General features: G+C 42.3%; 1 protein-coding gene across 7 annotated transcripts in view; it reads left to right on the top strand.

Moving 5' to 3' along the window:
- LOC118400904 (CUGBP Elav-like family member 2) overlaps positions 1-22,215 on the top strand; it is a 68,516-nt gene that overhangs the window by 31,346 nt on the left and 14,955 nt on the right. For all 7 annotated transcript variants that reach the window (XR_004829127.2, XR_004829128.2, XR_004829126.2 and 4 more), the window contains exons 3-6: positions 6,477-6,559; positions 14,011-14,059; positions 14,823-14,957; positions 19,440-19,519. Coding sequence is in view for 1 of the 7 variants with exons in the window: in XM_035797906.2 (XP_035653799.1) it covers positions 6,477-6,559; positions 14,011-14,059; positions 14,823-14,957; positions 19,440-19,519 (347 nt within the window). In the remaining 6 variants the exon portion in view is untranslated. The remainder of the gene's footprint in view (positions 1-6,476; positions 6,560-14,010; positions 14,060-14,822; positions 14,958-19,439; positions 19,520-22,215) is intronic.

Genomic DNA, 22,215 nt, shown 5'->3' with positions numbered 1-22,215 from the left:
AGGATTGAAAGCCTTAATCCTCCAACTGGTGGTTTTGATGTGGATTGTGGAACCCTCTCTTTGATGTTGGTACTTTGTGTCTGGTCTATCTGTTACTGCCAGTACTCAGAGCTGGGAGGGAGGGAGGAAGGGATGAATGGAGGGGGGAGCTCGGCCTAATCTCACAGTTGCAGGCTGGAGAGTTGTCATTGGAATTTGCTCAGGTATGTTCCCAACTTTGTACCTCTGAGCTGTAGTGATATTACACTGCACTGTTCTAAGCAAGAGACTGCATTGAAATTGAACCACCCTCTACCCCCCCATTGAAATGAGAATTCATCTGCTTATTAGACCTCTTGTATAAACTTGTAAGTACATGTATACCCAGGCGTCTGTCAAAAACACCAAATGAGTCTTCTGTGTACTTAGACCAGTGTCTCCTGGGTGCTGTTTAATATAGAGTAGGGTTGAGGCGGTATCCACATTTTCATATCACCACACTGTCCTTCTCTCATACGGGATATACCGTACTACCGGCTTAGTACACAAGGCGATGCCAAAAACCTCAAAAACAAGCCAATTGTGTAGTGTCTACCTGAATGATAACAAAATTAGCACAAGTGATAGCTAATTTCAATGTAGGCTGCTAGCTAGGTATGCTAACAAGCGCCAATGAAAATAAATTAATTTTAAAGACAGGCAATCCAGCTCATAAAGGTGTGTGTAGGTGCTACCGAATGTCATTTTGGTGAGTTTGGACATTTACAAGCGAAGTTGAATGAGAGACATTGTGTAAATGAACAAAGTTTTGACGCATGCTTCTCTGAAGGAAGAACAGTACTGGCTCTGGAGCAGCATGTGTAGGCTACACGCTGTGTCTGTGGAGTCTGGAGTCGCTAGAGCAACGGACCTGCCTGCTCTGCTCAAAGAAGAGTGTAGAGGAGAAGACGGACTGACAATGGAGAGGAGGAAAAACACAAGGAAATCAAGGTGGTGGCAGCTCTAGAAATAACTCATCCAAAGGGCTGTGACTTCTCAAACACAGCAGAAAACTAACACTATATGATGCCCCGTCTCCTTATTGATTTAGCCACTTACTTAGATAACTAGCAAGTTAAACTTGGGGGTTAAGTTAATTCAGATGTAAATTGTTTCTTATTGTAATTTCTGTTCCGCATCAGACTAATGGGCAATCGTATCAGCAGACAAAATAAATCCATTTTCATTTGTCACATTCGCCGAATACAACAGCCCTTACAGTGAAATGCTTACTCAATCAACAATGCAGTTTTAAGTAAAATACCTTAAAAAATCATCTAAATAAGAGATAGAAGTAACTAAGAGCAGCAGTAAAATAACAATAGTGAGGCTATATACAGGGGGTACCGGTACAGAGTCAATGTGCACCGGTTAGTCAAGGTAAAAATCAAGCTATGCTTCCTCCATAAGAAACAGGACATGTTTGTCCTCTACAAATAGAAGACAAATTATGCAAGCTACTTTTATGTCTGTTTATAGATTATGCAGATATTATCTACCCGCATGCTACGGCATCCACACTTTAAACCGCTGGATGCTACTTATCATTGCGCACTTAGGTTTATTACGGGTGCTAGCTAGAGAACTCACCACTGTTTTTATATCAACATGTGGGTTGGACTTTGCTGTCCATGAGACAAGAACAACATGCTCTCGTGTTTGTCTACAAAGCATGTCTGAATAATCTACTTTATTTATCATCACTCATCAACATTAGAATTCCAAAAACCAGGTCTCAAGCATGCGAGGCCCATGCGATCTCCAGAGAGTTGGGTATGGCTGCCTTTTCCTGTTACGCTCTTTGCTTATGGAATGTCGTCTGGAACAGCTGGTTCTTTCATGCACGTTTTAGTGTTACTTGCCTCAAAGCAAGCATAGAAATAATTTAGCTCGTCGTGTCACTGGGCAGCTCTCGGCTGTGCTTTCCTTTGTAGTCTGTAATAGTTTGCAAGTCTTGACATATCATACGAGCGTCGGAGCCGGTGTAGTACGTTTCCATCTTAGTCCTGTATTGACGGTTTGCCTGTTTGATGGTTTGTCGGAGGGCGTAGCAGGATTTCTTATAAGCTTCCGGGTTCGTGTCCTGCTCCTTAATTAAAAGTGGCGGCTCTACCCTTTATCCCAGTGCGGATGTTGCCTGTAAACCATGGCTTCTGATTGGGGTATGTAATAGAGGTCGACCGATTTATGATTTTTCAACACCAATACCGATTATTGGAGGACCCAAAAAGCCGATTTAAAAATAAAATGTGTTTATTTATTATTATTTTATTTTTTGTACATTTATTTGTAATAATGACAATTACAACAATACTGAATGAACACTTATTTTAACTTAATATAATACATCAATAAAATAAATGTAGCCTCAAGTAAATAATGAAACATGTTCAATTTGGTTTAAATAATGCAAAAACAAATTATTGGAGAAGAAAGTAAAAGTGCAATAGGTGCTATGTAAGAAAGTTAACGTTTCAGTTCCTTGCTCAGAACATGAGAACATTGAAAGCTTGAGTCTTAGTTAGTTAAGTTATTATAGGACTATTTCCCTCTATGCCATTTGTATTTCATTAACCTTTGACTATTGGATGTTCTTATAGGCACTTTAGTATTGGCAGTGTAACAGTATAGCTTCCGTCCCTCTCCTCGCTCCTCCCTGGGCGCGAACCAGCAACACAACGACAACAGCCACCATCGAAGCAGCGTGCCAGCATCATAAAAATACAGAAATTCTCTAGGTAGATAGTGTGGTCTACAGCTTGTCATGAGATTCTCTACCTCAGGCAAGCAAAACCTTCGAGACTTCCTTAGATATCGTGCACCAGCTGTTTACAAATACACATAGACATCCCCTTGTCTTACCAGAAGCTGCTGTTCTATCCTGCCGATACAGTGTATAACCCGCCAGCTGTATGTTATTCATGTCGTCGTTCAGCCACGACTCAGTGAAACAACAAGATATTTCCGTTTTTAGTGTCCCGTTGGTGGATATACGTGCTTTTAGTCTGTCCAATTTATTATCCGAATGTATGTTGGCCAATAGTACCGATGGCAACGGCAGAATTGCCACTCGTCGGCGGATCCTCACAAGGCACCCCGATCTCCTTCCGCGATATCCCTGTCATTCGCAGGAGAAAGAGAATGAAAAGATGAGGGCCTGTTTGGCTGTCAGGAGTAAATCCCTCTAGTCCCACTCATTAAAGAGAAATTCTTCGTCCAGTTCAAGGTGAGTAATCGCTGTTCTGATTTCCAGAAGCTAATTTCGGTCATAAGAGATGGTAGCAGCAACATTATGTGCAAAATAAGTAACAAACAAAGTGAAAAAACAAATTAAATAGAAAGGTTGGTTAAGAGCACATAAAATGGCAGCCATCTTCTCCGGCTCTCTGACTGATGTGTAACTACTTTTCTCGCTGTAGCCAGCCAAAGCAAAACATAAGGAAATGTAGCCAGCTACATTTTTTTTCTATGATAAACATTAGAAATATGATGGCCATGCATTGTTTTTGCAAAGAAGGCTTTGCTCTTTCATTGTACGCTCATTAACTTGTGTTGCTGCCAGCCAAATAGCTTTGCTCTTTCATTGTACGCTCGTTTACTTGTGTTGCTGCCAGCCAAATAGCTTTGCTCTTCTGTTGTCATCTAATGAAAATGAAGCTATTTTCTGCCGAATGTGTTTCATTAATGTATTTTCTGTGAAGGAAAACTAGTTGCATGTCCCTGATCACTCCATTGAAGCAAAAAAACACTTGAATCTAAAACGTGACCCTGACAATACACTGCTGGACTCACCTGCTCCCACTTTCTCCCGTTGTGCTATTTACAAACAAACACGTTACTGGCTACACTGTTCTGGGGAACTAAGCTTCATAATGTAAAATAATGTGACAGGCGAAAATGAAGAACGCAATCTTTATCCCTGTGGCTATTTCCAAATATCCCGGTATACGGTATATACGATATACTGCCGAAGCCTAATATAAAGCACATTGTGTAAGTCGATAATACACCCCTCAATGCCGTTTCCCCCTCCTCTTTGTGTCATCCATCTTGCTTTTGTGAGTCCTCCTGATTCTGTTGGAATCAATCCATTTTAAATCCCCACTTCAATTTGGATCTGTTTGTTCTCGCCCCTATCTATTTTGAGAATGGTCAAATTTGTAGCGTTGTTTTTTTTTAGGTCATGATGATGCCAGGGTATCTGACTGCAGGGTATAAATACACGATAACCATCATGCTTAGCTCTTAGCCCTATGGATTATTTAGCCTCTATGCAGCAGGGAGGGGAAGCACAGTGAGAGAGCGAGAAAGATTCATGGTTTATTTAGCGTCAGCAGAGTGCTAGGGGGTAGCACTGAACAGCGGAGAGGGAGAGAGAGCGTCACAGAGAGGAAAGGTGGTGCAACTCTGCAGTGGTGGCAAAGTTAGCGTGGGGGGTGGCCCATGACAATGTAGCTGTTGTAAAGATAAGGGCCTGCAATTCTACACATTTTGCCATCTCAGTGACTCAACCATTATAACGAAATCAATGGGAGCCCCATGCCATTTAATTTATGGAATTTTTTATTCTCCCTGTCTAGTTTTTAATTTGGGCAATTGTTAGTTCTCAAAGTAGCTAACAACGTGCCATTGGAACACAGGAGTGATGTTTGCTGATAATGGGCCTCTGTACGCCTATGTAGAACAAAAATGTTCCTTTTTCTTTCAAAAACAAGGAAATGTCTAACTGACCCTAAACTTTTGAACGGTAGTGTATATACAGACACACACTCACACACTACCGGTCAAATGTTTTAGAGCACCTACTCGTTTCAGGGTTTTTCTTTATTTTTACTATTTTCTACATTGTAGAATAATAGTGGACATCAACTATGAAATAACACATATGGAACCATGCAGTAACCAAAATGTGTTAAACAAATAAAAAATATTTTATATTTGAGATTCTTCAAATAGAGGTAACTCTGGGTCTTCCAGAGGCGGCCCTCATTAGAGCCAGTTTCATCATAGCGCTTGATGGTTTTTGCGATTGCACTTGAAGAAACTTTCAAAGTTCTTGAAATTTTCTGTGTTGATTGACCTTCATATCTTAAAGTAATGATGGACTGTCCTTTCTCTTTGCTTATTTGAGCTGTTCTTGCCATAATATGGACTCTGTCTTTAACCAAATAGGACTATCTTCTGTATACCAACCCTAACATGTCACAACACAACTTATTGGCATTAAGAAGGAAAGACATTCCACAAATGAACTTTTAACAAGCAACACTTGTTAATTGAAATGCATTCCAGGTGACTACCTCATGAAGCTGGTTGAGAGAATTGCAAGAGTGTGCAAAGCTGTCATCAAGGCAAAGGGTGGTTACTTTGAAGAATCTCAAATATAATACATATTTTGATTTGTGTAGCAGTTTGTTGGTTACTACATGATTCCATATATGTGGTATTTCATAGATTCGATGTCTCACTATTATTCTACAATGTAGAAAATAGTAAAAATGAAGAAAAATCCTGGAATGAGTAGGTGTCCAGACTTTTGACTTGTACTGTATATAAAACATATCTTCATATGCCACCGCTGCTAAATAAATATAGGGGAAACACTGAAGCAGCCTCTTAGAGATGAGAACGGAGCAGCTCAATGCATATTACCATATCGCAGCTCCCAGTCGAGGCTTGAGAGAGGGGGAGCTCCACTCCACTACACAGTAGCATTATAACTCACGGGCACGGCACAGCCTGAGAGGGAGTTAGTTATACAGTAAGCAGCAGCAATACAACACTATGTAGGTCAGAGACGCTGCAGTACTCTACTTGTGTGTGTGTGTGTGTGTGTTTTGTGTTCTCTGCCAGCCCAGAGAAACTGACAGGCTGGAACGCCACTGGCGGTCTGCTGGGACTGAAGGATGAGAGTATTTCTTTCTTATTTTTTTTCTCCTCTCTTACCCCTCCCCATCGCCCTCTCTTGTTCTATTGCTTGCTTGCTCTCTCCTTCCCTCTCCCATTCTTATCGTGTCTGTGGATGTATTGCCTATGTGTGTATGCACACTTATGTAACAGAGAGCCATTCAATAGTTTTGTCAGTACAGTGGCTGCCTGCCTCTGAGTAGCCTCACTGTAGCCTTTCTCTGCCACACCTCAGTGATCCTGACAGACAGATAGCCTCTTGGTCTCCTGCTCTGCTCTCTGTGGCAGTACTGTACAGTCACGAGTGTCAACTATGACCCTGATCCATCAGCCCATCTCCTTATCTTGCCCATAGCCTACTCTCACTGCAAATGCTGTGCGTGTGCTGTATAGGCACCTAGCATGCTGTGCAGTATGTGTACTGTATGTACAACAGTTAATAGTGATTCCATTCCTTGTCTTGAAACAGCACTTGTGTTTAATGTTGCGCTATTCTGACTGTTCTGTTATTAAATAAAAAATTAAAAAATCCCCCCCTTCTCTCTCTGCAGGATGCTGTTTTGTAACGTTTTATACCAGAAAAGCCGCCCTGGAGGCCCAGAATGCATTGCACAACATAAAGACCTTAACAGGGGTGAGTAAGCAGGAAGTGTGTGTGTGTGTGCGTGCCGCCTTTAGCCCCTCATTGCTCCCCTGTGTTGCTGCTCTGGACTGCACTTGGATGGATGTAACCTAATGAGCTCACTATAGCCACAGCCCACACACACCGTATAGGCACTGCCATGCCATTCCCATCCACAAGAACTGACCTGAACCTTGCTCCCTCTTCTGATGAAGTAATAACCACACAGTCGTGTGCACACCAAGACTCAAACACGGAGAGTCAGGTAAAGGGTGCTTTGCACGAGGGGAGCCCAGCTAGCCAACTCACTGAATCACACACACAGCTACCCAGTCATAAAGTGGAACAAATTATTCATTGTGCTTGTCCTCATGAATCATAGATGCAAAACTACATTTAATATTTTAAAAGGAATACAAAAGGAAAGTGTTTGAAGAATATTGCTCCTAACAATGGAATCTGCTGAGAGTGATGGAGGGAGTGTGAGAAGGAAAGAGAAAACAGGGTGACAGCTGTATAGAGAAACAGAGGGAGTCTTAATTCTAACCTGATTTATCTGATAGAGATTAAAGCTCAGTCAACTGGAACAAGTGCAATTGCTTGTTAAAGCTTCGTAAATCTGCCTCCCCTGTCCCCTATGTTACTCTATCTGCTCCCATCAATTAAATCAATACTAAACTACCTCAGTCTTCAATTAAATCAATACTAAACTACCTCAGTCTTCAATTAAATCAATAACTCCACTCGGCTGACTTTTTCAGTTTCCAATAATGAGGAGAATGACTAAGTGTTGAAGAATTTGTACCTGTGTGATAAGCAAAGGGAGACCTGTACTAATTATACCAGTCAGGGTTGGGGTGAATTCCATTTGAGTCCTGAATTGAAAAAGAATTGACCCCAACCCTGAAATTGTCAGTAGCATAATGATCGAAGTGCGATTAGAGAACACATACTGTACAAACCTAGAGTATAAATAGCACTGTATTTGGTGTCATTAATCAGTTAAAGCATTTTCAAACCAAGTGCATGTATTTTGACAGCTGCTCCCGAACCCTACCACAGCCAGTCATGCTGCTCCTGGCATTGAATGAAGTCCGACGGCTCATTGGTGGAAAAGCTTGCGCCCCTTTCGGTCGCCAAACATGGGTTCAAATACTATTTGAAATCATTTCAAATACCTGATCTCTGCATGGTTGAGTTTGCCTATTGCAATGGAACCAATAGAAAAGTCACAAGCGCACACCCCGGATCCCCGCCTATCTGGCCCTCCAGGCAGGCTAAATCCAATACAATAAGTATTTGAATTATTTTTTTACATAGTATTTGAACCCAGGTAGGTCTGTCGCACGGACTCCCTCCTCCTGTGCCTTCCTCTCCTTGGCAAGTGACGCCAGTCCCCATACCGAGAGGGCCATCTGTCTATATCTTTTAGTTCCCTTCTCTCTGAAAAACAACACATTTCATAACTGCCTCTCCAGTTTTAGTTTTTATCGTGGGCACTCAAATGAGGGAGTAAGATTTCCCATGTTATCATGTCATCATAACACCTGGTAAATAAACTTGAAGCCAAGCAACTTCCATGATATCTTTATTTCACCTGTCTATTTCTCTTGGTCCCCTTCTCTTGAATAATAACACCATTACATACAGCCAGCCTCCCCAGTTTTTGTTTTTATAGAAATGGCAAGAAGTGAGTAAAATATCTAGTCTTTACACATGACAAATACATTTAACTTGTAACCTTGCCCTCTGCTCATATCCTAATTCCCCTTGCTTAAAATCTAGCCACTTCACTCCATATTTTTCTTATTCCCTTTCTGGCTTCTTTGTGTCAATATGGCAGGTGTAGATATCTAATCCAAAAGATTAGCTCTTCAGATCCACTTCTTCCTCAGCGTATTAAGGGATCTAGTGGAAGAGCCAGGGGAAATAAATCGCAGGTGGAAATATGTCATTTGCAGATGGACTGGATTCTCTGCCAACTTCTTGTTGAAGCTCAAGCTGTTGCTCAGATATGGCCCCTCATTTCTGGAACATGTTAGCAATGCTGGACGGTATGGCTAGCATTCCATTCCTAAGTGAAAAATGACAACTTTAAAGACCAGTGGACATTGTCTGCACCCCAAATGGCACCCTATTCCCTATATAGTGCACTACTTTTGACCAACGGTAGTGTATAGGGTAGTGTTGCATGGAAATCCAGTACCACGTTAATATCGTGCTACCAAAACATCATGGCACCAACATTTTTAGAATACCATAGTACCGTTCCGTATGATACTACCAACTTTTTTGGCCCTACCGATCTAAAGCACCTGCGGGTGACTTCATAAACAGTAAATGTTTAGAAAGGCAGTTGCTTATGCAACTGCAATTAGTCTCTTGTAGGCTATGCGCCGGTCCAATGTCCACTTCACTTTCATGTGCATATCACGTGTGTCCTCACTCACCTGCTTCTCTCCGTCCGCTCTTCCTGCACATCTATTCCTCCATCGGTTAAAAAAAAAGTAATTTAGCTGTGATGGCGAGTGGGGATAGAGACCCTGATCAGTCTTCTGTTACATTTGCTAAATTGGAGCAGCACGAAGAGCGAGTAAAGCTGATACATTGTATGTAATTTCATCATTGATAAACCAAGGGCACAGGCCAGTCTGACTATAGGCGTTTGCAAGTTTGTTGTCACACAGCAGTGCCAGAGAGGAAAACAGCGCCGCGACAGGCAACAAAGACACTGTTTTGTCTCTGGCTCAAACGGCATAAAGAATACGCCTCTTATAACCTCTTTTCTTCCTGCGCGATTTTAAACTAATCCGGGCCCGCTAATTATTGGTTTGATAACCGAACTAGAGGTTGACCGATTATGATTTTTCAACGCCGATACCGATTATTGGAAGACCAAAAATAGCCGCTACCGATTTAATCGGCCGATTTAAAAATAAATATAAATAAAATAATTTATTTTTTACATTATTTTTTTTAATGTATTTGTAATAATGACAATTACAACAATACTGAATGAACACCTATTTTAACTTAATATAATACATCAATAAAAGAAATGTAGCCTCAAGTAAATAATGAAACATGTTCAATTTGGTTTAAATAATGCAAAAACAAAGTGTTGGAGAAGAAGGTAAAAGTGCAATATGTGCTATGTAAGAAAGCTAACATTTCAGTTCCTTTCTCAGAACATGAGAACATATGAAAGCTGGTGATTCCTTTTAACATGAGTCTTCAATATTCCCAGGTAAGAAGTTTTAGGTTGTAGTTATTATAGGACTATTTTCCTCTATACCATTTGTATTTCATTAACCTTTGACCATTGGATGTTCTTATAGGCACTTTAGTATTGCCAGTGTAACAGTATAGCTTCCGCCCCTCTCCTCGCTCCTCCCTGGGATCGAACCAGCAACACAACGACAACAGCCACCACATCGAAGCAGCGTTACCCATGCAGAGCAAGGGGAACAACCACACCAAGGCTCAGAGCGAGTGACGTTTGAAACGCTATTAGCGAGCGCTAACTAGCCAGCCATTTCACTTCGGTTACAACAGCCTAATCTCGGGAGTTGATAGGCTTGACGTCATAAACAGCTCAATGCTTGACGCACAACGAAGAGCTGCTGGCAAAATGCATGAAAGTGCTGTTTGAATGAATGTTTACGCGCCTGCTTCTGCCTACCACCGCTCAGTCAGATACTTAGATGCTTGTATGCTCAGTCAGATTATATGCAACGCAGGACACGGTAGATAATATCTAGTAATATCATCAACCATGTGTAGTTAACTAGTGATTATGATTGATTGTTTTTATAAGATAAGTTTAATGCTAGCTAGCAACTTACCTTGGCTTACTGCATTCGCGTAACAGGCAGTCTCCTTGTGGAGTGCAACGAGAGAGAGGCAGGTCGTCATTGCGTTGGACAAGTTAACTGTAAGGTTGCAAGATTGGATCCCCCAAGCTGACAAGGTGAAAATCTGTCGTTCAGTTAACCCACCGGTATTAAAATAATAAAAATAAAATAAAAATTGGCAAATCGGCGCCCGAAAATACCAATTTCCGATTGTTATAACTTGAAATCGGCCCTAATTAATCAGTCGACCTCTAAACTGAACAACATTGTTTGTCATGTTACCTAGCTAGCTAACAACCTGGTAACTTGACAGTAGGTTTAGGTAAATTTGAGTGGAAGAAAGGAAAAGATCATGACATGACATGTGCTTCAAATGTAGGATTTTTATTTTACCTTTTTATTTAACTAAGCAAGTCAGTTAAGAACAAATTCTTATTTACAATGACAGCCTACTGGGGAACAGTGGGTTAACTTCCTTGTTCAGGGGCAGAATGCTCAGGAATTCGATCCAGCAACCTTCAGGTTACTGGCCCAACGCTCTAACCACTAGGCTTCCTGTCGCTCTAACCACTAGGCCTAACTAGATCAAACATCTACCTCTTTCTGATCCACACATTCTGTTCGGTGTCTAATGTTTTTAAAGTTGGGGGGGATGTATGGGGGAGTGGGAGTATTGGGGTTAGTGTGGGGGAGAGAGTATGTGAGGTAGTGAGAGAGAGAGCGAGTATGTGTGGGAGAGTGAGTGTGAAATTTAATGTGTGTGCAATTCAGTTCAATAAGTGTGAATATGAGTGCCTGTTTTTTTGTGAAAACACTAATATGGGTGCCACTTGGGATGCAGCCATTAAGAAGCAGGCCAGAAGAGAGCAGCACTGTTAGATTTGATTAGGATCCCCATTAGCCGACGCCAATGGCGACAGCTAGTCTTACTGGGGTCCGACACATAACGAAAAAGACATTACATACAAAATACTTTACAATTCACATACATTAACATGTAGGGGGTGTGGGTGGTGGCTGTGTGTGTGCATCTGTCAGCTAGACATAAATGTCAACACATGCACACAAAAAGTAGGTCACACGGAGGGAGAGGTGTTGTGCCGTGAGGTGTTGCTTTATTTTGTATTTTTTTTCCAACTGGGTTTGCTGTTCATTTGCAGTATATGAAATGGAAGGGAGTTCCATGCAACCATGGCTCTGTATAGTACTGTGTGTTTTAGGGCTCTCCCTGACCCCCCAACATCGAGTCCTATGTGTTTTTAATCAAATCAACTATATGCACTGAGCTTGTCTGACGCTTTAAGCTAACTGTTTGATTAAATAATTAAGACATACAAATGACTAGAGGGAGTCTGACCGCAATTGATTTGATTGTGGCCCCTGGCTCAGACTTGCTGCATTGTAAAAAATATATATATATATATATATATATATATATATATATATATATATATTATACAAAAGTCACTTAGTGACTGTTTGACTAGCACCCATTGTGTGTCTCTCCTCCCTGCTGCAGGGGCCATCACACATCAACAAAGTATAGCGCTGTCAGTGTTGCTGAAGCTGCAACATAATTACAGCCATTTCTGACTGAAAAGTTATGTTGGCGAAATCCCTCATTTGTTTAGGAAAATCATTCCCTATCCCATCAACGCTTGCTCTCTTATACGTGACACATGTATGCTTCGCATGCAAGTGACCAATAGGGCCTGACCTACAGCACATCAATAAATTGGTTATAACAAACTCTGAACACCGTAACACATGACAACAAAATGGATGCAGAGGACGTGACAAATCAATTCAAACAGGGGGAATGTATACTGGGTGCGCAGGAGGTAAAGGGGAAGTCGGATGTGTGGAATAATTATGACTAGTTGTAGAAAATACTGTAAATAAAAGTAAGCAATGCGTGCATGTTCTCGGTGCCAAACAGGTGCTGTTGGATTCCATTGTTCCAGACGGTCAGAAATACATTGTAAACAACACTAAATCAATTACAAGCGTACCAGAGTGTAACGTTGTTTTTTTGTAAAGCTTTTATTACAGCAAAGACTAAAAACGGTCTCATGGAGTCGTGAATGCAATTTCCGAAATGGAACGGTTTATGCTAATTATTCAATGGTCGCTTTATTTTATTTTTAAAACTCAAATGCTTGATTGCATTTCACATCATTAATGATTTTGTAATTGTGTAATGACATGAACAAATAAATGATTGATACCGTAGCCTATTTCAATGCTCATACAAGCTACTGTAAGTAAGTTACAGTATTTAGGATGTGCTCTTAGGCCTACAGCTCGATGGTGGTTAAACAAGGCTGCTATACTAACCCTATTAATGATTATAATAACGGCAATATTAACAATGAGATCAAGGAAAAAGGAGGGTCATTGTTGTTGTTATTGTTATTATAAATATCATAAAGTAAGGCCTTTATTACACCACAGCAAATATTAAAAAGCCGCCGAATTTGTGGAATTGTTGCTTGAGGCTTGGCGCTCACGGAATCAGTAGGCTGTTAAACACTCAAACAGGCAACAGAAGCAGGATCTGTCTTATTTCTGTAGATATAAATGGATGATTTATAAAGCCAGGCACATTTAACAGTTAGACTATTGATTAGACGTAATTAAGTTGGTTTCCAAGCTCACTTTTCTTAGACAATTAAGCCAAGGGCTGTTTTGTCGTCTCCTAAATCTGCTGTTGCCTTCACCACATTGTTCTCAACACCAATATGCTGGTTAACTTTGCTCTATTATGCACATAGCAGCATGGTCTAGGAAAAGGCACCAATTCAACAGCGCACTGATGTGTTTCAGAACCGTGGACAGCGACCAATATCCAGCGAGGGAGAAAGCTCATTTGTTAATAAAAAAATATATAATTTTTTTTTTGTTGCAACATTGTTCTTACATAATATAACCATATACAATTTCAGTAGCACATGTCTTAGACTGATGGACTGTGCCACCCCCACAGCCTCCACAATGGATCAGTCCACTTGGGGGTTAAATAGATCCTGAAAGGATGATGACGGGGAGAATCAATAACTGCTATCATATGACTACTGCTCTGGCCCAACCCAAAGAAAGGGGAGAGAATTTGAGCCCAAATACTAGTGGACATATCCTTTTCTATAGCTCACTATAGTGTGAGGGATAATCGAATCTGAGAGGGGGCGAGCGGATGAGAAAGATGCTGACAGAGGGGGGTGAGGTGGAGGAAGAAGTGTAATAACGAGCAAGAGAGCAATTCTAGTCTAAAAATCCATCCTCACCTCCTTTCCTTCATCTGCACTGATTGGAAAAGGTAACTTGACAGGTGAGACTTGACAGGTGAAAACAATATGGAGTCGAGCTCATTACTCGGGTGGCTTTCACCTTGTCAGTTCTTTCAGATCAGTCAAGGAGAGGAGGCTAGGAGTGAACAAAATGTTTAAACCATTGCTAAAGGGCAAGGGAGCAAGAGAGAACCAAAAAACATAGCCAAGCACCTGGCCTGTTCATCGTCGCGGTAACTAACGTGACAATGAACAGGCCAGGTGATGACAGGCCTGATGATAGGTTGATGTTTAACATGTTTCTTCCGTGTTCTCCTTCCAGATGCATCATCCCATCCAGATGAAACCCGCTGACAGTGAGAAAACAAACGGTGAGTGACATCATTGCAGATACGATGTGACACAGGCTAAAATGTGTATAAACAAAACATAGCGACTGGCCGGTTACAGGGAAGGGTTGCGTCCCAAATGGCACCTTATATCGTGCACGAATTCTGACCAGGGCTGTAGTCAAAAGTAGTGGGCTATATGTGGTGCCATTTGGGTCACAACCTGAGAACAGAACACAGCTACCATGAAGTCCCTGAGGATGTGAGGAAATTGCAGCAAGAAGAAATAAGATTGGGAAAGGAAATAAAAAGGAGACTGTCTCTATATTTTAGTTCCCACACGGTGGCCCAAATGGTACTCGTCGGTATGTGCTGCCAAGGCATGACAACGACCATAGAAGTTGGCTGTTATGGAACAAACCGATCTGGGACGAGACTGCCGAAATGGTGCTCTGCGCTGTAAATTCAGTATTTCTTGGGAGTATTTCAGGGGTTACTAGGATTTAAAGGAGCTTTATGAAGGGGGGGTGGTGGGGTGAGAGGAAGGCGGGTACAGAGGGATCTGGTGGGAGGATAAGGGGAAGATAAAGCAGTCATCCGTCTGAAGAAAAAGAGATTGGGGAGGAGGGAGAGATGAAGCAGTAAGATAGAGATTTAGAGAACGAAAAAGGGTGAGCTGACACATTGAGTGAGAGGGTTGCAAGGAGAGACTGAACTAGCAGAAAGAGAGGTGGAAGGTTGCATAGCCCATTTTGCTTTCGCTGTTTTGCTGTCACTCATTCTTTCCTCTCTTTCTCCATTTCAGCGGTGGAAGACCGAAAGCTTTTCATTGGAATGGTGACAAAGAAATACGGCGAGAACGAGGTCCGAATGATGTTCTCTGCTTTCGGACAGATAGAGGAATGCCGAATTCTCAGAGGACCTGACGGTCTGAGCAGAGGTGGGTTGTGGGTAACGCCGTGTGACTCCGCTCCACGCTCCCGTTATACCAAGTGGTCCTGTGTTAGTGGATCGGTTTGTAAGGGCGTGGCACTAGGAACCAAAGCAAAGGTCTTGGGTTCAATTCCTACAGGGATCATAATGCACATACCAGAAATGTATGTCAAATGTACTGAAAGTAATTTTTAGATAAAACGCACCCTAGGCCATCCTGTATATATGCTGAAATTTGTTAAGATATGTATTTTAACCTCTTCATCTCCCCAATTTCGATCTTGTGTCATTGCTGCAACTACCCAACGGGCTCGGGAGGCGACGGTTGAGTCACGACCGGGCAAACAACATGACTGTGCAAACCGCGCTCCTTTAACACCCACCCGCTTAACCCGGAAGCCAGCCGCACCAATGTGTCGGAGGAAACACTGAGCCTGCAGGCACTCGGCCCGTCACAAGGAGTCGCTAGAGCACGATGAGCCAAGTAAAGCCCCCATGGCCAAAACCCTCCCCTAACCCGGATGATGCTGGGCCAATTGTGCGCCGCGCCATAGACCGCTGCGCCACTCGGGAGGCCTAGATATATGGTATTTATGGTAGTGGCTTCCTCTTTAAATGTCGCTATATTGCTTCCACCTATCCAATCTTCTCAGATCACAGTAGTGGGTAGGGAATAGGAGCTCGCGTTTGATTTGAAATTCACCACTAGAGTAGTCCTCGACTACACCCGCCGATAAAAGAACACAGACTTGCCTAGTGCCTGCCTTACTACACTGCTCCCAAACCTTTTATTTCCTCCCTTCCCACCCTGCCCCGATAGTCATATCCTATTCACCCAAAGTTCGCCCCCTCTTCGCTCTCTCTTGCCCCCCCCCCCCCAATCCACTCGATATGATTCTCCCCGTGACACACTCACCACCTCCTACATCTCTGCAGCAGAGGGAGGGGGTGCATCAACACTCGCAGCTCTCAACTCCGCCTGTAACAATAGTCCCAGCCATCGCCATGGCAACCCCATGGCTGCTGGTGTTCTAGACTGGCCTCAGCTGGCAGGCAACACAGGACACGCACAATCAGTACTGCACCGCCCCCACCGTGCTCCACAAAGGATGGAATTATTCCACTGCTCCACCTCTGCCTGCCTCAACTTCTATCTGTGCCGCATAAGACCTCATAAAAGCAAGTGAGACTGACAAATGCAATAATAGTATGGTCGGGCATGAGTTATCGAGTACGAAGCTCGATCTTTAACCAGGGGGGGAAAAAAATACTGTAAAACTATTTGGTGGATGTGCTTTGTAGCAGCTCGTACAAGTGAAATTTTGCCACAATTTCTTTTCTTTTTTATGTTTACTTAAAGACAACGTTAATTTGCTTTGACTCGAAGTGTTCCATTTTGAACATGTGCATTTGCAGGGCACAACAAAAAAGAAACCAAGCCTTCACACAGTTCACACAGTTCTTCTCCCTAAATGTCCTTTCCCCCTGTGTCTCATTCACTCAATTGCGTTCCGACCGCTCCCTACACATACGCATGCTGAGCGCGCTCACAAGCTCCTGTTAGGCCTACAGAAGTAAATGCCTATAAAAACGGATCTAACTGATGGGATACAAAAGCTACATTTCTTACCAAATGACGACAGTTTTATCACAAATTCAAATGGACTGGTAGATTGAAGTAGGAAAATGTGTTCCAACAACCGTTGCTGCATTTTAGGAAAAATTGTGTCCTGTCTATTTTCCACTTAGGCTACTTTGCGAACTGCTTGTGCCATTTAGATGGTTAGCCTAGGCCTCTCAAACTCCACACTGGATCTCAATGCCAGGTTCCACTGTGGGTTTTTTTTCATTGTTCCGCTCTAATCAGGGAAGGATTTTTAGACCTGTAACACCAGGTGGGTGCAATTTAATTCAGGTAGAACAGAAAACCAGCGGGCTCCAGACCTCGTAGGGTAAGTGTTGAATAACCCTGGCCCAGGCTATAACCCCTCTAAACATAGACAGGTTCCACACTGTGAATACACAAAAGGCATTAGTTTGATAAAGACAGAGATCATATTTTCATCAGAATTATTAAGGCTCGGGCCTTCTCACCAAACCGATGTCATGGCCGTAATTCATCACCATGCACCATGGAATTGTTAATCCATTTAGACATTTCCAAAGAACAGGCAGAATAAACTCAATTGAACATCTGTATATCGAAAATAAGACCATTTTTGTTTTGTAACCCTGAAAAAAATGGTCTTTCAACTCGCCAAATTGAGCCCCATTTCAAATAGTCACTATTACAACTTTTTCCATTTGGAAAAAAATGTTTTTAGTCTGTTATTACATTTTTTTTACTATAAAATAGGTGACTTGACTGTGGTAAGGGCTCTGGAAATAAGAGTGTCTTGTCTGCTAAATGAACAAAGCAAGGCTATGCCATTACACAGCCATAAGCTTCTACAAGCTCGCACCACTGCTAAGGTTACTGCCTTTTTGGAGATTGTGTAATATATAACCAGTTGATATTATGATTTCAATAAATTCACCTGAAATGTCACTTGCTTTTTTATTGACTGAATATACACTACATGATCAAAGGTATGTGGACACCTGCTCGTCAAACATCTCATTCTAAATTATGGGCATTAATATGGAGTGGGTACCCCCTTTGCTGCTATAACAGTCTCCACTCTTCTGGGAAGGCTTTCCACTAGATGTTGGAACATTTGCTGTGGGGACTTGCTTCCATTCAGCCACAAGAGCATTAGTGAGGTCGGGCAATGATGTTGGGTGAATAGGCCTAGTTTGCAATCTGCGTTCCAATTCATCCCAAAGGTGTTTGATGGGGTTGAGGTCAGGGCTCTGTGCAGGCCAGTCAAGTTCTTCCATACTGATCTTGACAAATTATTTCTGTTGGGAAAGGGCCTTCCCCAAACTGTTGCCTCAAAGTTGGAAGCACAGAATTGTCTAGAATGTCATTGTATGCTGTAGCGTTAAGATTTCCCTTCACTGGTACTAAGGGGCATAGCTCAAACCATGAAAATCAGCCCCGGCCCATTATTCCTCCTCCACCAAACTTTACAGTTGGCACTATGCATTGGGGCAGGTAGCGTTCTCCTGGCACCTGCCAAACCCAGATTCGTCTGTCGGACTGCCAGATGGTGAAGCGTGATTCATCACTCCAGTGAACTCATTCCCCTGCTCCAGAGTCCAATGGCGGCAAGCTTTAAACCTCTCCAACCGACGCGTGGCATTGCACATGGGGATTTTAGGCTTGTGTGCGGCTGGTTGGCCATGGAAACCCATTTCATGAAGCTCCCGACGAACAGCTGAAGTTGCTTTCAGAAGCAGTTTGGAACTCGTGGTGGGTGTTGCAACCGAGGTCAGATTTTTACACGCTCCGCATTTCAGCACTCGGAATTCCCGTTCTGTGAGCTTGTGTGGCCGACCACTTCGCGGGTGAACTGCTGTTGCTCCTGGACATTTTTCCACTTCACAATAACAGCACTTACAGTTGACTGGGCCAGCTCTTGCAGGGTAAAACGTTTAACAAACTGACTTGTTGGGAAGGTGGCATCCTATGACCGTGCCATGTTGAAAGTCACTGAGCTATTCAGCAAGGCCATTCTACGGCCAATCTTTGTCTATGGAGATTGCATGGCCGTGTACTCTATTTTATACAACTTTCAGCAACGGGTGGCTGAAATAGCTGAATCAACTCATTTGAAGGGGTGTCCACATACTTTCTATATATAGTGTATTTATAAGGGACAATTATGGTTTGTTCTCTGTAATGGTTATAAATTAGGCATTGTCACGCACTTTTTACATAAGCTTATAGATAAATGCGCTCATTTCTTTCCAGTGTTAAAAAAAATATATATATTAGTGTACTCAAGTACAGAAAGAAATCATGCGTGTACTCAAACAGTCAAAATGCCCATCCCTGAGTAATAGAAGAATATGCAGAGCTCAACTGACAGTGCAGCGGTTCACCCAGTAGTCTCTGTCATCATAGTTGTAGCATGTGTTGCTATGTCATTTTAAAATGAATATTTCTCTTTTTACTAGAAAATTGCCATAATAGCCATTTAGTGTGTGTGTTGTGTGAGAGGAGTGTGTGTTTTCTGTAGTTATCTCAATTACTGTCTCATCCACCCAGTAATCACATCCCCAACTAGCCCAATCCATCCACAGCTTCTCTTGAATGTGGTACAATACGTCAATCAATGTTATGTTACTGTGCTCATGTGGTTGTTGTTGTGACTGTATTGTTATGTTACTTCCATGTGCTAACCAGTGAGAGCGGTTGTTCTTCTGTGTGCTTGGACTGCCGTTCATTCTATGTTACTGTAATGTGTTATTTGGGATTTCATAACGACGTGTCCCAAAACCTTTTGTCTTGTTTTGTTTCTTCTTTGTCCCTCCCTCCTACCCTCCCTCCTCTTGTCTGTCCCTCCCTTCCTCCTCCTCTTGTTCCCTCTCCCCTCCCTTACAGGCTGTGCGTTTATCACATTTTCTACCAGGGCTCAGGCCGCGAATGCAATCAAAACCATGCATCACTCTCAGACTATGGAGGTACTGTACCCCTTAGCACCTATTTCTCATCTCTCCCCTCTCCCTCTATGCAGTTTGCTGCCTCCTTGTGGTTTAAGTGCGAATTGAGAATTGTATCTCACAAGGAAACACATGTTGGTTGATTTTATAGGTTGTCCCAAATCACACTTTATTCCCTTTATAGTGCACTACTTTGGACTTTGGACTATAAAAAGAACAAGGTGCCATTTGAGAAGCAGACGTCATATCACAGAACATTAGTCATACACCAACGCAAAGCATACTTGGCCAATATTACTAGGGTGTTGGAAGACAAAATGAAACTGTAGTTCTGGTGTTATACTTTGTATTCCATGTTATAGAGAAGCATCTCATTTTATAAGGATAGGACTGCAATGCAAATTAGGCACTACGGAAAACATAATTACAGTAATTTCAGCCCAATAATTTAAAGTAGGCTGGTCCTATTATTAACACATTTTTATGCTTAATGCCTAACTGGGAGTTTGTAACAATTTATGAAATTAGAATAAACTTGTTATACTACTTTATGCAAATTTATATACTTCATATGCTAATTAGTCTGTACGGAAGGGAAAATAATACAAGATGTTAAGCCCATTTATTTACATATCTGTATAAAAAAAACTATAAAGCCATGTGTTAATTTATTTGTTTATTTTCACGCTGTTGGTGGTAGGTGCACTTGATTCGGGCTGCCCTAGCACCGGGAAGGCAAAGTGTTTCCATTTTGAACCATTTCATATGTCTGAAAGTAGAACTCAGCCTACCCGGCAGGTCTTACAGAGCAAATCTAGTGCATTTATAGGCCTACCGCTGGCCAATCAGATAGATCAGCTCACCGTGTCTACACAGTTTGCGCCAGTTTCCTCGAGCCATTGCCGTAAAACGAAGTCTCGAGCGCACCGCAGGTTTTATTTATTTTTAATTGTACTTTTACTCCTTTTTCCCCCCAATTTGGTAGTTAGTCTTGTCCCATTGATGCAACTCCTGTACGGACTCGGGAGAGCCATGCGTCCTCCAAAACACAACCCTGCCAAGCCGCACTTCTTCTTGACACATTGCTTGCTTAACCCGGAAGCCGGCCGCACCAATGTGTCGGAGGAAACGCCTTAAAACTGGCAAAAGATATCAGCTTGCAGGCGCCTAGCCCGCCACAAGGAGTCGCTAGAGCGCGACGGGACAAGGACGTCCCGGCAGGCCAAACCCTCCCCTAACCCAGATAGCTAGCGCTGGGCCAATTGTGCGCTGCCTCATGGGTCTTCCGGTCACGGCCAGCTGTGACACATCCTGGGAATTGAACCCGGGCTGTAGTGACGCCTCAAGCTCTGCGATGCAGTGACTAGAGACTCAACAAATACTCAAAAACAGCAGTTATTTTCTGTAAGTTCATGTTTAAGTTGTTATTCAGCACTGTCAACACTTTGTTCAACAGTTTTATAAGCTATAAAATGTGCGTTCCCCCTACTTTCACTCACACTACAACCTGTACTGCAACTGCAATGAAGGAGTATAGCAAAGTGTTCTGATAAGCTTGCAATGTTATTATTAGCAGCTTGTCTTTTTTAAATAGAGGAATATGACACTTTCTCTGGTCACAGGAGTAACAACTTGAATTGGTGCTTAGGCAGAAATAATACAGTGCGACTTTAAAAAACGTATCTCCCCTTTTCTCAGCGGAGGGAAGAAGAGAGGAAGGGACTGTGAGCCTGAGAGGCAGCCTCACTGCTGTTACCTCCCTCCCCGCAGACTGACCGCCAGATGCAGGCCATCAGTCCAGTAAAATATATAAGCAAATTGTTACGCTCACTTGGCTGTGCCTCACAAGTCATATAACAAATCATCTATTTCCAGTATGGTCATATACCTAACATTGTGAAATGTACATTCTAAATAGTCTGAGAAGAACAACATTGGCAGGGCAATTCAAGCATAGCCAATATGCATTGATAAGGTATTGCGCCTATAGCCTACTGCACAAACCTCATTTCTACAGAACTGTTTTTAATAGGTTAATGTTGCATAAACGTATGTTTTTTTTTTAAAGCCGTGTTTTTATTTATATATATATTATATTATATTATTATTATATATATTCAGCAAAATAACAAAACGTCTCTCACTGTCAAATGTGTTTATTTTCAGCAAACTTAACATGTGTAAATATTTGTATAAACATAAGATTCAACAACTGAGACATAAACTGAACAAGTTCCACAGACATGTGGCTAACAGACCTGGAATAATGTGTCCCTGAAAAAAATCAAAAGTAACAGTCAGTATCTGGTGTGGCCACCAGCTGCATTAAGTACTGCAGCATCTCCTCTTCATGGACTGCACCAGATTTACCAGTTCTTTTGCTGTGAGATGTTAAAGCCACTCTTCCACCAAGGCACCTGCAAGTTCCCGGACATTTCTGGGGGGAATGGCCCTAGCTCTCACCCTCCGATCCAACAGGTCCCAGACGTGCTCAATGGGATTGAGATCCGGGATCTTCGCTGGCCATGGCAGAACACTGACATTCCTTTCTTGCAGGACGTCACGCACAGAACGAGTACGATTTTCCCACCTGAGATGTGTTTTCATCTCATTTTGTTGTTGAGATAAAAGGTACATACAAATAGATTTTGCAGTTAAATTCCCATGAACCGAATAAAAAATGTACTTAATAAATTGGTTCCCAGCACATTTTTAAC

This window comes from Oncorhynchus keta, chromosome 22 (genome assembly GCF_023373465.1).
Source record: "Oncorhynchus keta strain PuntledgeMale-10-30-2019 chromosome 22, Oket_V2, whole genome shotgun sequence".
In the NCBI taxonomy this organism is placed as follows: domain Eukaryota; kingdom Metazoa; phylum Chordata; class Actinopteri; order Salmoniformes; family Salmonidae; genus Oncorhynchus; species Oncorhynchus keta.
Note: the sequence above shows the minus strand (reverse complement) of the source record. Positions and strands in the feature narration are given on the sequence as shown.